Below are 14465 nucleotides of genomic sequence, written 5' to 3' on the forward strand. Positions count from 1 at the left end.
CGCGGTCCAGCTGTGAGCTCAGCTGCTACACCAACACTCATCACATCCATAACTTGCCTCCGAGTGCGCCAGGAGAGGACTTGTGCGCGCTTTGGGGTCGATCAGTAAGGCTACGAAATATCAGACTCAGCTCCAACTCCGAAGAAGGAATCCGAGTGTATGTGTTCTCTGATGACTTCTTGTGGGCTTCGATCACTGCCGCCTCGAACCGCAGGACCTAGTGTTCCCACTTGGTAGCCGAACAGACGTAGTGAGTTCGGTGGCGCTGGTGATGTAACGCTTTTTCGTCTGAGAGCTCACTCCACAATCACTACTGCGTCTCATCTCAGAGCATGGGACCCTTCAAACTCTAAAAGGTAAGATGTTTCTCATAACTCGCGCAAACTAATGCCATTTGAGCTCATTTGGGCATTTTTACGCACGCCGGGGGTTCGGTTCTAACACAGGAAATTTGACACAGTGAAAACGTTGCATGCCTGTTTGATTAGTGCATCACTGCAAATGTTGTATTGCAACAGTTAGATCACGCGTTGACTTGTCTGGTTGCACCTACAAACAACTGCGTCTGAGAATTTCACGTTGACTCATTCAGGCGCTCATGGGTGCGCTTTGTTCTTGTGTTGGAAAAAAAAAAAAAAAGTCCACACAGCTGTTGCGCTCTGACTTGCAGAGGTTTATATGCTACAGCTGTTACATACTTGTGGCGTTTACAGAGCAGTCTGTGTAGCCAGCTCATAAACAACGTGACTTGGTGGCTGTGGGGTGCAAGATTACCTTCATCACAGCACCACTGCCATAACATGAAGCTCAGGTGCTAATGGTGATTCATTGATACCTGGATCCATCATTAATGGAATTGATGAGCCTGTGCACATTCATTTTCAGGAAGGAGGAGCACGCAGAGCAGAGTAGAGGAGGATGGAGGAACGCCTATTCCTAAATTTAGATTGAGGGAGTGGCAGGGGGTTTATCCAGCTTTGACTGGAAGAGAATGATGGTTAACATAAAGTCTGTTGAGAAGTTACAGATTAAGATGCAAAAGCTGCATATGAAGCTGTTTCCTCAACCCTGATACATATTTCATAGCCAATGTATCCATTAAATATTGCTTGCATTGACTCCCAGGACCCCTGGCAGCTCTGCTAATAAACAACCAACCACCTGTGCGTTGATGGGAATTTACAGTGACGGTAATGTAATGCTGTAAGCCACATCCCAGCTTATTGAGATTCAGCCTTGACTGCCTGAATTAAACAAGCAAGAGGTCAGATTGCTTTCTTGATTTTCCTTCAGTGCAACCCATCATTACCTGCTCTCTGATACAGGCTGCCTTGACTCTAGTGATTCAAGGTGATTTTTTTTCTCCCACCACCCTCAGAGCAGCAGGGATTAGGAGGCATCTCTGAGTACGGGGCTGCTGATTACTGGCTCTGCAGCTTCTTTACCATCTCCCCTCCTTCAAGCCTTATCCACCCATGTTTTGGTGTCCGTGCAGAGGGATTTGACTTGTAAGCTGTAACTGGCAGCCTGTCTGAACATTTGAAAGTATTAGCGGCTGTAGTTTTGCAGCTCATCGCTTCCTTTTGAGAAGCAGAAAAGTCACGGTGTTGCTGATTTGACAGGTGCAGCATGTTGCTGATTAGCTGTACCTGTTTTGAATGTTGGACAGGCTTGCTTTTGTGCACTTGTTCCTCCAGATCAGCGTCTGATTCAGAGAATGCAAATCAGGCAGCCATCAACATCAAGCGTAATTTGTGCGCTCCCTGCTCAGACAAATCTGTCAGCAAAGCTTCAATCAATAAAACAATTTGTCCAAAGTCCATTTTATCACATGCTGCCTTATTTGATTGTCAGTCATCTCAGAGTCACCCGTGGCCTCTGTGATCTCAGCTGAAGTGGTGCTTGACTTGAAAGATATAGCGCTTTATGAGAAGACAGGATTTCAAAGACTTAAATCGCATCCAGAATAGTGGAAAAGTCAAGTAGAGGGAGTTAAAAAAAGAAAACCCCTGCATCTCTACCTTTCCATTCTCTGCTCTGCTGCCGCAGTGCAATTATTACTGGTCTCTGGAGCGGCCACCCTTGATATTTAGCATCACTTCTGGCTGCCTCCTCCACCTCAACCTGCTGCAGTGTTGCACTTATCAGGAAAGCCAGCCATAATTGGCTCCATTGTGAAAGGGTTTATGCTAAAGGCCCAGCAGCAACAAATTTGGGAGGTAGGAAGAGGAAGGAATAAACAGAAGGAAAAATAACAAAGAGGAAAGCAGCAAAAATCGATCTACACCGGAAGAAAATCACACCGAGAAGAAAATAATTACAGGGAGTAGACAAAGAGCAGCAGTTCAGACACGTGCGTTGGATGTACGCCATCACTGGGATTAATGGTCCAATGCACTTTCTGCATGTCCTCTGTCTTTAATAGTGTTGCTTTTAATTAGCCAGTCCAATCTATTCCTCCACAGTTCTGGTAGTGCACTCTTAATTACCTGCATGGAGGCCATCTGAGCTGTGGAGTTGTTTTGAACAGGTTTACCCGCATGTAGCAAGGCCGAGCTGGAATCAGATACGTGGTGACTCCCACTAACTTGGCAGGACAACGGCAATCCTAAAATTCTGATAGTCAAAGATATAATAATGAATGGATGCGTCACCGCCTTATACGAACGAGATCGCTTCTAATTGTGGATCAACCCTTGCAAACCAACTGACAAATCCCCGCTCTCCTCCTATCTCTCCCGTAAATCGCTGCTCCTCTGTCACCTCTGCAACTCTCAGTAAAAGGCCACAGACTCTGTAGAATCTCAGTCTGTCAATGCACTCTGCTCTCCCTCACCTTTGAAGGCACGGAGGCTGCAACACACAAGAGAAGAGAGAGAGGCAGCAGCAGAGGAGTTGGAGACATTCTGTGGGAGGGGAAGGCAGCTGGGGAGGGAAAGTGCCAGAGCCGAAGAGCTGTAAATCAGACTGCGGCTTGAATTAAATCAAGTCAGGGTGAAACACAATCGTGGTTAAGCCATGCGGGAGGGCAGATCAGAACGCACCGGTGCTACATCTTAAAGGCAGTGAATTAGCAGTGATGGTGGCTGCAAGATCATGATTAATTAAGGTGTCAGTGTGCTACAGGTGTTAGGCGTGTCTCAGTTTCAGAAAGGGAACTGAAAACGTCTGTGGTATCCTGCACCTGCATTCAAAAAGTACATTCATTTCCATACATTTGTTTTCAAACTGCCTATGAGTTTTCAAGCTTTTTTTTTTTCTTCTGAATGTTCTTAATAATTATGTAATATGACGACAGGAAATTGAGGGGTTTGTGGTTTGCCCAGGAACTGTGATCTGTTTTAGGGAGGAATACATAAACAGGAACCAGCCAGGGCTGTTAAAACGCCTGCAAGGGTAATGAAGAAGCAGGCTGGGTGAATGTGAAACTTCCAGGGTTAACACACAAAAAGTTGTTCAGAACGACTGTTGTATAAAACCACTGTACAGCTCAGTGAGCACAACTCTGACAGTCAGGAGGAAATGAAGCAGATAAACACCGTGCAGCGAGCAAATTGGCCTCCAGATGCAATGTTTGTGCCTTATTCTGCAGACCGCAACCATTTCTTAGAAAACCAGAGTTGGTGAAAATTAAAGGATTCAGCATCACCTGGCGTGTGACCTTATCTAGAGGGTGTTTTTTTTTTTTTAGATAGATGTTTTCCTGCAGCCACGCGGGCCGTGGCTTAATGTTTCTGCATGAACGGTGCCTTCAAGGGATGGAAATGGCTGACATTTATATCGAATTGCCAGGTGAAACAGTCTGAAAAATTACTATCGAGATTTTTTGCGTAGATTTCTCGCTGGCGGTTGCTTTCTTTTGTGGCTCAATGCAGTTTTCTTGACAAAACTCAGATGGATATTACGTGGTGTTGGAATAAGTGGAAAGATTAGTTCCCGACTTGTAGAATTCACATGATCAAATCCAAACAATAAATTTAGTTGCACAACTTCTGAAGATAAAACCATTGCAAACAAAAAGTCTTGATTAAAGTCGCAAATGCCCATATTGCATATCAATTATTTTGCTTTTAACACGACGTTAGACTGTAGCGGTTAGGTGCTGTCGCTGCAGAGTGACCTAGATTAGTTATATGTGAGCAGCAATCCCTATTAGGACTGAACAATATGCTGTTTTTGTTGCAGTCAAGCGTGTTTCCATACATCTGGAGAATATAATCTATAGATCGTGCCATCTCTATAGCACCACACTTAATAATGCAATGTTGTGACATATCTCCCCTTCATCAAAACAGTCTCATGGCTTGAATATTCCACTTGTTTGTGTTGCAGTTGTTCAGCCCTGATATCATGATAACAAGCTTCCTTTGCTTTACCGCTTTGAGTAATAAAATGCACCACGCCTTAAAAAAATCACATAAAGTCTGAAAAATGTGTCAGGAAACATTTCCTGTCATACATACAAGGCCCAGTTTAAGTATCTGCACTAGTTTATGTTCTGATGTTTTCATTACGAGGCTGGCTGGCTGTCGCTTCACTTTTCTGAATTAAGTGATTAGTTAAATTCTATATTTGCAATAACTCCACTATGGTAGACATTATTGCATTTAAGCAGCAAAACTGAATGCAGTGTTTATACACCAAGAAAAATGAAATTCTGTTGCTGAAAACAAAAATGGAGTCCGGTTTAACCCCTGAATCAAGGCTAGCTCTGTATGCTAACCACCTAGCTTCTGGCTATAGCTACATAGGCATGAGTGGTATTAATCTTCATATCCAACTCTAAAAAACAAAGAAGCAAATGTTTCCCAAAATGCACAACTTTTTTCAAGGTTGCAAACAAATAAGCTGTTTAAAGGTAAAAGTCTGCTAAGCTATTTAAAGCTAACTGCTTGTGTCTTGAAATTTGACGCACAGACACGACAGCGAGATAAATCCTCTTTACAACTCTTGACAAATGTGTGAATGAGTGTATTTTCCAGGGGCCCGTCGGTTTTACATTTGAAACTCGACTGCCCCGTGTAACAACAGGATGTGAGATTCCTGACTTCAGCGTTGCAGAACACAAAAATGAACTTGTGACCGAGGCGTGCTCTGAAGCTAACCGGCGGTTGGCAGGAATCGCCTGGGTGTTCCCTTGCAAGAGACAAACGGTGATGCACGGTTGCAAAATATGATGTATCTGCTCTTTTACACAACACCGCGTGGGGCCTCATCGCTCAGTCTTCACACAGCGAGCGTTTGAGGAGGAAGTTCTGTGTGTCGCGGAGATAACTGACAAAAAAAACAAGCAACATAAGTGAAACAAACTTAATCTAAAACCGAGCACACTTGCTAACTTAAACCTGCATATGTTTGTGATATGGTTTAAAAAGACTCGCAAGTGTGGACACGCACATGCGCTTGCCACATTTCACATACCAACACACCTTTCCGGTATTTGTTATGAAGCAAACTTTCACATCTGGGACAGAAGTTTGAGCAGGAAGCCTCAAAACAAAGCAGCGCAAACAGCCTCACACAATGATGCATTGTTGTGTTGTGTTGTGTTGTAGGGGGGGGCGGCAAGAAAGGCATTTATTAACAGCACATGGGATCTGCAGCTATGCCCTTTCTGTAGCACACACTGCACTTTTCATTTGAAGTCAGAAAGCTGAGATAGGAGAGAGGGGTGCCAGATGTGGAACAGGATGCGTGCCTTTTTTTTTTTTTTTTCGTTTTAGAGGACGCAATAAAACATTACACTCTGGCAGCTGCTGTGGCCCAGCGAGATATTGTGGGATTTACATATTTTTCTCCTTTGCTTTTTCTCTTTTATTTCAGGATTATTAAGAAGTGCATACACGGTATCAGCAGGAGTGTTTCCGTTTTACATTTACTACAGTGTGTTTTCATTTTCCTTTAAAATTACAGTAATAATTAGTTATAAAATAACTTTAAATGTGATTTGCTGGAATGGTTAATTAATGTTTAATGGATAGCACCACATAAGGTAATATACAATATTTACTTCATATCGTGGTGCCACTGTAATCAACACTAACTATAACTGCAGTTTTGTGTCTTGTTTTTGTCGTGTTGTGCTTCATCTATGTTGTGTGTTTGTTCGGGTCACTTTGCATCTCATTGTTCTAGTTCTGTGTGCCATTTTGCATGTCGTTTTTGATGTCTTGTGTCTTGTTTTTGTCATTTTGTCTTGCTTTGTGTCGCATTTCTATCGTTTTGTGTCTTGTTTGTGTCACTTTAGCTCTCATTTGTGTCTCATAGGTGCCCTTTGGTCTTGTTTTTTTGCCATTTTGCATCTCGTTCGTGTCATTTTGTCGCCTGTGGTTGTCAGTTCGCTTCTCTTATGTGTTGTTTTATGTCTCATTTTTCTCTTATCTTGTTTGTGACCTTTTGTCTGCGTCTCTTTGTGACGGGTTTGCCGTCTTCCTGTTGTTTTGTATTTCCTTTTTGTCATTTTGTGTCTTGTTTGTGATGCTTTGTGGCTTAATCTGTGTTTATTTGGAAAAACAGTACACTACTTTTAGGATTTAGCTGCATTTTTACAGTCATTTATTACAGAGCTTTTAGCCTCCTGTAGTGTTTTCCATCGATGCTAACCTTCCCTATATAAACTCCCATTTTCAGCCAACAATATCTTTTCACGTATGAGACAGACGCTCTCTCCCTGCCTCTCAGTCTCTCTATTTATCTCCCATTCTCTCGTTCCTCCTCTCCTCCCTCCACCTCAGCTCCTTCCCTCCCCAAGGAGCAACTGTAGCTGCTAATCTCAGTTTGCAGCCGGTGCCCCCCCACCGATGTGGCATTCTGCATGTCCAGGGAAAAGGAAATGTTTCCCTTCCTGCTCTCAGTACCCTGCAGTCTGTAAATAGAGCCTGACACCAGCTGCTCTGTCGGCCCCTCTGGAGGACTATATCTGTCCCATCGTGCAGCACCCTTACTACAACTTCCTGAAACAAACGATGGAGTGTTGGGCAACAGATAAGGGTGGTGTGTTTGTAATATGAGACAGTGGGGTTCGTAAGTGTTTTTACAGTTTGTCGAGGATGAGATAAAGCTCCAAACTCGGGATTAGTCCACTTTAGTTTATAAGCTGTTGTCAGTGATACAGTCAGACAATAACCACAATGGGAGCTTTTTTTAGTTTTTCTCATAGCATAGTGATTAAACTATATGCTACTTTATGTGCTACCACACTGAGGAAGTTGGGTTTGCTTTTGGAAACTTATAGCTACAACTTGTAGAGTTTCTAGTGGCCTATGATGAAAGGAAAGCTCCCTTAGCAACTTTATACCCATGGGTGAAGCAAGCCATGGAAAATGGACTAACAAAGGGAAACATGAGACGAAAAAAAAAAAAAAAGTCTATGACAGCAGGGTGTGGCCTAAATCTGTAGAAACACAAGCAAATTCTTATAATGATAAAGCCCTACAGGATATACAGCATTGTTGGCTTCATCAGTCTGGTAAATTGACGGCATTCTACAATTCAAACATCAATCACTTTTCTGTTAATGTTATACCCATCACATACCCATGATATGTGTGTGACTGGACAGTTAATATGTCATCATAAATGTCAGCTTACGCAGAAGGTTCATAAATTACACAGATTCCCCCTCATTTAAATTGCTTATGGACATATACATAAAATTACGCAGATTATGAGAAATGTGTGGCGGTCTACTACAGCCAACAGATTGTGTTGTGTAATGAACTCAGCCCTTACCACATTTGTCAGGGCATTGGATTTGGGATGCATAAATACCGCCATCTGTGATTCCCTCTCTCTGATGTATACTCCTCTGGCGCAGTTTCGATTTAAAAAATTTTTTCTTTTGCATCATACACACCAGAAGTCGCCGCCTTGAAGTTTCACACATGGACTGCACAGTGTTGCAGCTGTACATCGCTTTTTAAAAAAGTGTTACACTCTAATATAGAAGTTGACATGTTCAGATGCCGTCAGGTTAACTGAAAGGAGTGCATGTATGAAAACCAATTAAGTTTCTTCTACAGATATCATTAATACATACATGGTGTAATGTCGTCAAATGGATATTCACGACCAAAACATAAACCAAAATGTTTTGTTAAAACAATAATGATATTTAAATCATATTAATATAAAACTATTGCACTGCAGCTCTAATTTAAACAACAGGCTCAGCAGAATTATATAACTCAGATTTCATTTGGATGTTGGGGAGCATTAAACACTTTATTTTCTACACATTTTTGGGATTTTTTGTGGCCATTTGTGCCTTTTATGCATCAATTTATTGTGGATTTATGTCGAGTTAACCGCAAAATGTCTAACACATGTTTAAAGTTTACTGCAGCTTTTCAAAATAAAAGTCCTTTGCTTCTCTCATGTTTTTATTGGTGGGTCAAATGCATCTGTTTTAAATATTTAGGGGAAGCAACTCTGTAAAGCTCTGCTTTTGCAAAGTCATTAGTAAACATAATCTGAGAAGCACAAATGTCTCGAGCAAATCTCGTGTTGATCCGTTCAGTGGTTGCTGGGTACCAGAGCCACCAGTGTGATTAAAAATAGAGAGATAAGAGATAGAACATATTAAACTTTTGTGGGAGAGTGAACAGACCGTGTGTGTGTGTGTTTGTGTGTGTGTGTGTGTGTGTCTAGGTGTGTGTGTTTGTGTGTGTGTGTGTGTGTGTCTAATCAGAGTGAATAAATGCATCTGTATCTCCTGGCTCATGGCCATTATCCATGAAAACATCAATCAACTTGTGCCACCCAAATGCCAAGGACAGAGGATAAAGCTAAATCAATGGCTGTATGGAGAGTGTGCATTAGCATGGGGTATTTACGAGCATGGGGATGAGGCCATTATGAAAATATCAATAAAAGGATGGATATCATTGTCTGTGTGTTTGCCAGTTACTTAGAATCAATCAGCGGTAGTATCAATTTTTAGACACGAAAATGCAATGACGATTTATAGGCCTACACATACTGTTTGATTCTATTTTAAAGGGCATATACACAGAAAATTGATATTTTATTATTAGACAAAGTAGGATTTCACAATAATGCATTTATCAGGTAAAAAAAAAAAGATCTTTGAGCCTGTCAAAAGAGAAAATTTGCTGGTTTTCTCAGATTTTTATCCCTGTCTGCTTTTTTATTCCTCCATAATACAACAATTTGAAAATGACACATCTGTCATTTTTTGGGCTAAGACCAAGTAGTGAATACAAAATAATAATAATAATAATAATAATAAAAACAAATTAAAGGTGCTCTCCTTGATAGATTAAAAAACACTATTATTTAGGATAATGATTCACTGGTTTCTATGTTTCCCATATGAGAGTGTGATATGTGGTGGACAGATTTTCTATTGTTTTGTGGCTGTAGTGGTGGAAATGAGAAGGACAGCAGTTTGAAGGTGACTGTCTGCGTCCAGCCAGAGCTTTTGACATTTCCACTGCCCAGCAAACCAGCAGCGCACTGCAGATTCTGCATGGCCAGGATTGACCAGTCACCCGTCAACTTCCCTTTATCCCCGCTGCGCCCCCATCCCACCCCCTAATCTGGCTGATCGATGGCCCTGGGTCGTCGTCACCAGGCAACCAAGGATGACACCAAAGCTCTCCCAGTGTGTCCTACTTAACAATCAATCCACTGATTCACAGCTATAGGAGCGGCATCAGAAATGACACTGCGGAGAAAATACTTATAGAATAGCTAAAGAGACAGAAGGCGGGAGCTTGTTCAGGATAAATCGGCCTCTGAGTTCTCCTGAAAAAGCGCAGGGAGAACTGTTCCCTGGGTTGCCACAAAGGGCTCCTGTCAGAGGGATGATGAATGGTGTATTCGAATGGAATGGCAAGATAGCATCGTCAAGACGGGCACAGCCTGTGCCAGAGGAGACCCAGTTAAAATCAGACTCGGTCGTCGCATTGGTGGCGCTGGAAAATCCCCCTGCCTTCCTTTTTATGTTCATTGTTGCAGCCTCTAAGGGATGTATACAGCAGGCCCCCTGCATCTGTGGAGAAAGTAGTTCTTCTTTCGGTTGTTCTGATATGAACAGTCAAAATGCAGAAGTGGAACAGATGCCCTTTTTGCCACTGAAAAGACCATCTCTGCTCCCATTTAAAAGACCATCATTGCGAACAATGTAGCTAAAAATGAAACTCCTGTTGGGCTGCAATGATGGACTCAAAGGCCACTTTCCTTCTTTCTATGTTTATGAGACGTGAGCAGTACTCTCTGTTCAGGGAGTGTCTGTACAGTTGGAATATAAAACATACTATTTCAGAGCGAGGTGTCTCAACCCTCTGAGGTTTCAACGTTGCTTCGAAAACTTGTCAGCATTGCAGACTTATTTCCTGTGGTGACCTTAGCATCCTACCGAGGAACTTTCATGTCTATTTATAGCAGCGGAGCATGATTTCTGATTGTTGGCCATCACTTCTTTACACTTAATCTCTCCGTTATCTAACCATAAAGACACAGATTTGAAGTTCACTGTTTTAATCTTGCCTGCTCATCATCACAGTGGTTTTCACTCACTCTCACTGTCTCGCATTATGATGAATGATGATTGGAGCTCGAGGATTATACTTCCCTCTCTTTCTCTGCTGTGTTTTCTTTCCCCCCCCCTCCGTCCCTGCAGAAATGAGTGTGGCTGAGACAGCTCGTGAAGCCTGTAATTGAGTGTGTCCACCCACCGTGTTGCAGCAGAGACAGTGCAGTGAAAGGCTTCATTGTGTCAGGCACAATAGATAAATACACATACTCATCACACCCTTCTCGCACTCACAGAACCACAACACTAGAAAAGCCATTAGTACGAAGATGCAGCCGGGTGGTGTGCTGTTGTGGATTTTGTGACTTAACTCTGTCACGCGTACCCTCAGAGTTACCTTCACGCTTATCAGCAAGAAACCAAAATATGTAATCGTTTTCTTTTATCTCTCATTTTACCCACAGATTAACCTTTATGGCAGATAAGATTACTGCATTGTACTACCTCAGACACATCTAAGATTACTGCGAGAAATCTAAAACTTTTTCTCAGGCTTTTTTTATTTACTCCTAAACCATACCTCTGTGGGTAAACATGTCCTTTGTGCTGTGTGTAGAGGTGTGCGTATACGTTGTGAAAGTGTGACTGGACTTTAGGCAGTGGTTGCCATGGTTCCCAGCTGCGAGGACTTACTAAATCGGTATACATTTCTTTCTGCATAGACCATGTAAATGTCAAATGTTTTGAAATCGCATTACCTCTCAATTGTTGTGTTATTTCTAAGCTGACAAGTCAAGTATTTCCTCTTATAAACAATCTAAAACAAATTCTTTAGAGACGCTATATTGAAAATACAGGCCCCACGTAGAAAATGTGAATACACCCTTGATCGCTGACACCCAAATTAGAAAACTAGGGATCACTGAAACAAAACTGAGTACACCTGTGATTTCCAATGAGCCTAACTGCATGAATATGGTCAAAAAATATCCTGTAAACACCAGACATTTCTCCGTCTTCTGTCTGCATGTCTGCATTATGACCCCCTAATGAATGACCAAAGTAACAGAAACATCTGTTTGAGAGACTTCACAAGATGGAAAAGGATACAGGAAGATCAGTGAGCAACTAAATCAATGGAAACACAGGTGCAGCAGTAATGAGGAGGTATAGAAGGAGCCGTAGTACCACTAATCAGAACCCCTGTGGTCATCCTCCTTAAATAACACCATAGAGAGTGTGCGGTTTGCACAATGGAGCTCTGACAAGCAGACGTGAATGTGCTTCAGACTCGGCACAGGAGTTATCACTGGAAATAAGAGTCTCTGTGACAGCTCAGGTACTGTGAAGGACGCTGGATAATGACAACCTCTATGGATGGAGTCCAAAAAAAAGAAAAAGAAAACACAACCCTTGTTTGCTGCTTGGATGAAGATGAAACTTTGCTAAATAACGTGTAAAGCAGGTGAAACCAAGAAAAGCTTGTTCAGCTCAGATGGGGCCTGATTTGCATGAATCTGTCCAGGACTACCACACATGCATAGTCCTGACAGTGAAGCACCAAGGTGGGAGTGTGATGACATGGGGCAGCATGAGTGCAAACGTTGTCAGGGACACAACATTTATAGATAGTGCCACGAATGCCTGCGGATATATGACAACTGGCTGACAAGATGACGCCCACTCTCGAGCAGAAGACGAATATTCCAGCATGATAACAATCCCAAGCACAGTGCCAAAGTTACAGGAGTTTCTAAAGCTGAAAAAAAAGTGAAAACTAGAGGTCACGACTTAAATCCAATAGAACATCTTTAGGGTATTTTAAAGAGAAAGGCCGAGCAATACAATCCCTCCAGCAACAACAAGAAAAAATAGTCTCTGAACAATAACGTCTCTTCAGAAACTTGGTATCATCGATATGAATTAATTCTTCATCAAATCTCATACTATGCTATGCTCTGCTATGCTATATGCTCTTTATTATTCAATGTAGCAAATCTAAACTCTTTTTATTTCACAGAAGAGACAGCACCACGCTGTTCTAAATATGATGCACTTACTATAAGTCGATACAAGCATTTGACATTTAAGTGATGTTGCATAAGGGTGCACTCAACTCTGCTGCTTACTGTATGTTGCGCGCCACAGCCTGTACTTATGCATGTCATTGGCAGATAAATTGTGGTTTCCTGGCCATTGTGCTTGTGGCTTTTGTATTAGTCTCTCTGACAAGACAAAAATTGTATCGTTGCAACATTTTTACCATGTCTGGCTGCAGAGTTCACAGTCACAAAGCAGGACTGGATGTTTAAATGTAAGTTACATTTTAGTTCGAAGACCAATATGATATCACTTGAACTGAAACACCTTGGATGGTATTTATTTTTAATATTTTTAAAAAACTTTTAAAGGAAGTTTTGGGATTCTTTACCTACAGTAAGTAAAATGACTGATACAACCATGTAAAAATAAGAGCCTGAAAAATAATCTGATATCACTTACCAATATTCTTTTAGTATTTTAGGATGAACTGTCCAGTAATGTATTGAAGAAACCAGTTAACAGTAACAGGAAAGGTGGTGCCGGGGTAGTTTAACCACTGGCAAAGGATTATTAACTGATATGTTTTAAAGTCTTTATTTGCAAAATAGTGACCGTACCTGTCAAATAAATGTACTTGAGAAAGTTCCCGTCCAAAATCTAACGAGGTAGAAATAAGCTTAATGCTTTTCAAGAACCTTCCTTTCATGGTGTTTTTGTTACATTACTGTAAGATCACATTGGATGCTTTGTAAGATCTTGTTTATTCTTTGATCAGATATTTGGATCTGAAGTGGTGTAGGGTTATTCTATCCAACACACATCCACTGTCCTCAACAGTTATTTTTTTTTGTTACAGGTAACCGTAACATTTTCGACCCTTAACTCTCCACTGAAAGCTGCACCAATTAAAATATGCCTCTTAAGTCTCAATGCAGATTTTGCATGCTGACACCTCGGCCGCCTTTGGGTCAACACAAACCATCATATCAGTGTAGGAGACGACTTTGACAGGCACATATTCTAATTACTGACAACACCAAGCCCTAAATGTGGTGTAAGCAGCTACTGATTATCTTACTCATTGTTGTGTTGAGAAAAGATGCAAAACACCAAACCACACAGCTATTTCAAAAACACAGCAACGCCCACTGTGAAATGTGTTTCCTCACTCTTTTCTTCGTAATTACTCTTAATAAACTTCTTGTCTTTTCATCTTTTTGTGTGTGTGTGTGTGTGTGTGCAGCAAGAGGCACGCGAGTCAGACCGCGGAGAGGGAAACGAGGGGATAAACAGAGAGGAAGGGAACAATGGAGTCCATATCATCAGAACAATCTGCCACGGTGGACGAGCTGGTGGAAGCATGCATCCAGGCCTTCGGTTGGTTCTTATAAAGTGTTGTTTCTTTTCATTTGATGTTAAAGTGAGTCCCTAAAAGTAAAGTGTGTGAGTTTATATTTTCTACTATATTCATGTATGTTATGTCAGTGACTTTAGAAAAAAAAAAAAAAAAATCTCTTGCATAAATGTATATTGTTGTACATGTTGGTGGCCTTGGCGACCCAACGTAGATATTCACCGAGTGAAAGCAGATGACGCTCGCACTGTGACATCCTTTTGTGGTTTTCATAGATGAGAAGGGCACTTTGAAGGATACTCCCCTGGTGCGCATGTTCCTCATGATGCATCCTTGGTATATTCCTTCAACTGACATGGCTAAGAAGCTTGTGCTTAAGTATCCTTCACCTTTGGATTCTGCTATCATCTTTTATGTTTTTCAGTGTTTGCTTATGGATATTATCCTTCTACATAGCGATAGAATCAAAGCCAGGTCTTTTTTTTTTAGGGCTTCGGAAGTGGACCTTGAAGAAGAACATCAAGTCTAGTGTTAATCGTTTTTTTTTGTTCTTCTACACCTTTTAAATCC

General features: G+C 41.6%; 1 protein-coding gene across 2 annotated transcripts in view; it reads left to right on the forward strand.

Annotated features, from left to right (window-relative positions):
- The window catches only part of LOC103374160 (RAS guanyl-releasing protein 2), a 44633-nt gene continuing 30168 nt past the window's right edge, over positions 1-14465 (forward strand). For both annotated transcript variants that reach the window (XM_008304197.1, XM_008304199.1), the window contains exons 1-3: positions 1-356; positions 13785-13918; positions 14171-14273. In XM_008304197.1, coding sequence (XP_008302419.1) covers positions 13849-13918; positions 14171-14273 — 173 coding nt within the window. In that variant the 5' untranslated portion in view covers positions 1-356; positions 13785-13848. The remainder of the gene's footprint in view (positions 357-13784; positions 13919-14170; positions 14274-14465) is intronic.

The sequence above is a fragment of the Stegastes partitus genome, unplaced genomic scaffold (genome assembly GCF_000690725.1).
Source record: "Stegastes partitus isolate 25-593 unplaced genomic scaffold, Stegastes_partitus-1.0.2 Scaffold2161, whole genome shotgun sequence".
In the NCBI taxonomy this organism is placed as follows: Eukaryota; Metazoa; Chordata; class Actinopteri; family Pomacentridae; genus Stegastes; species Stegastes partitus.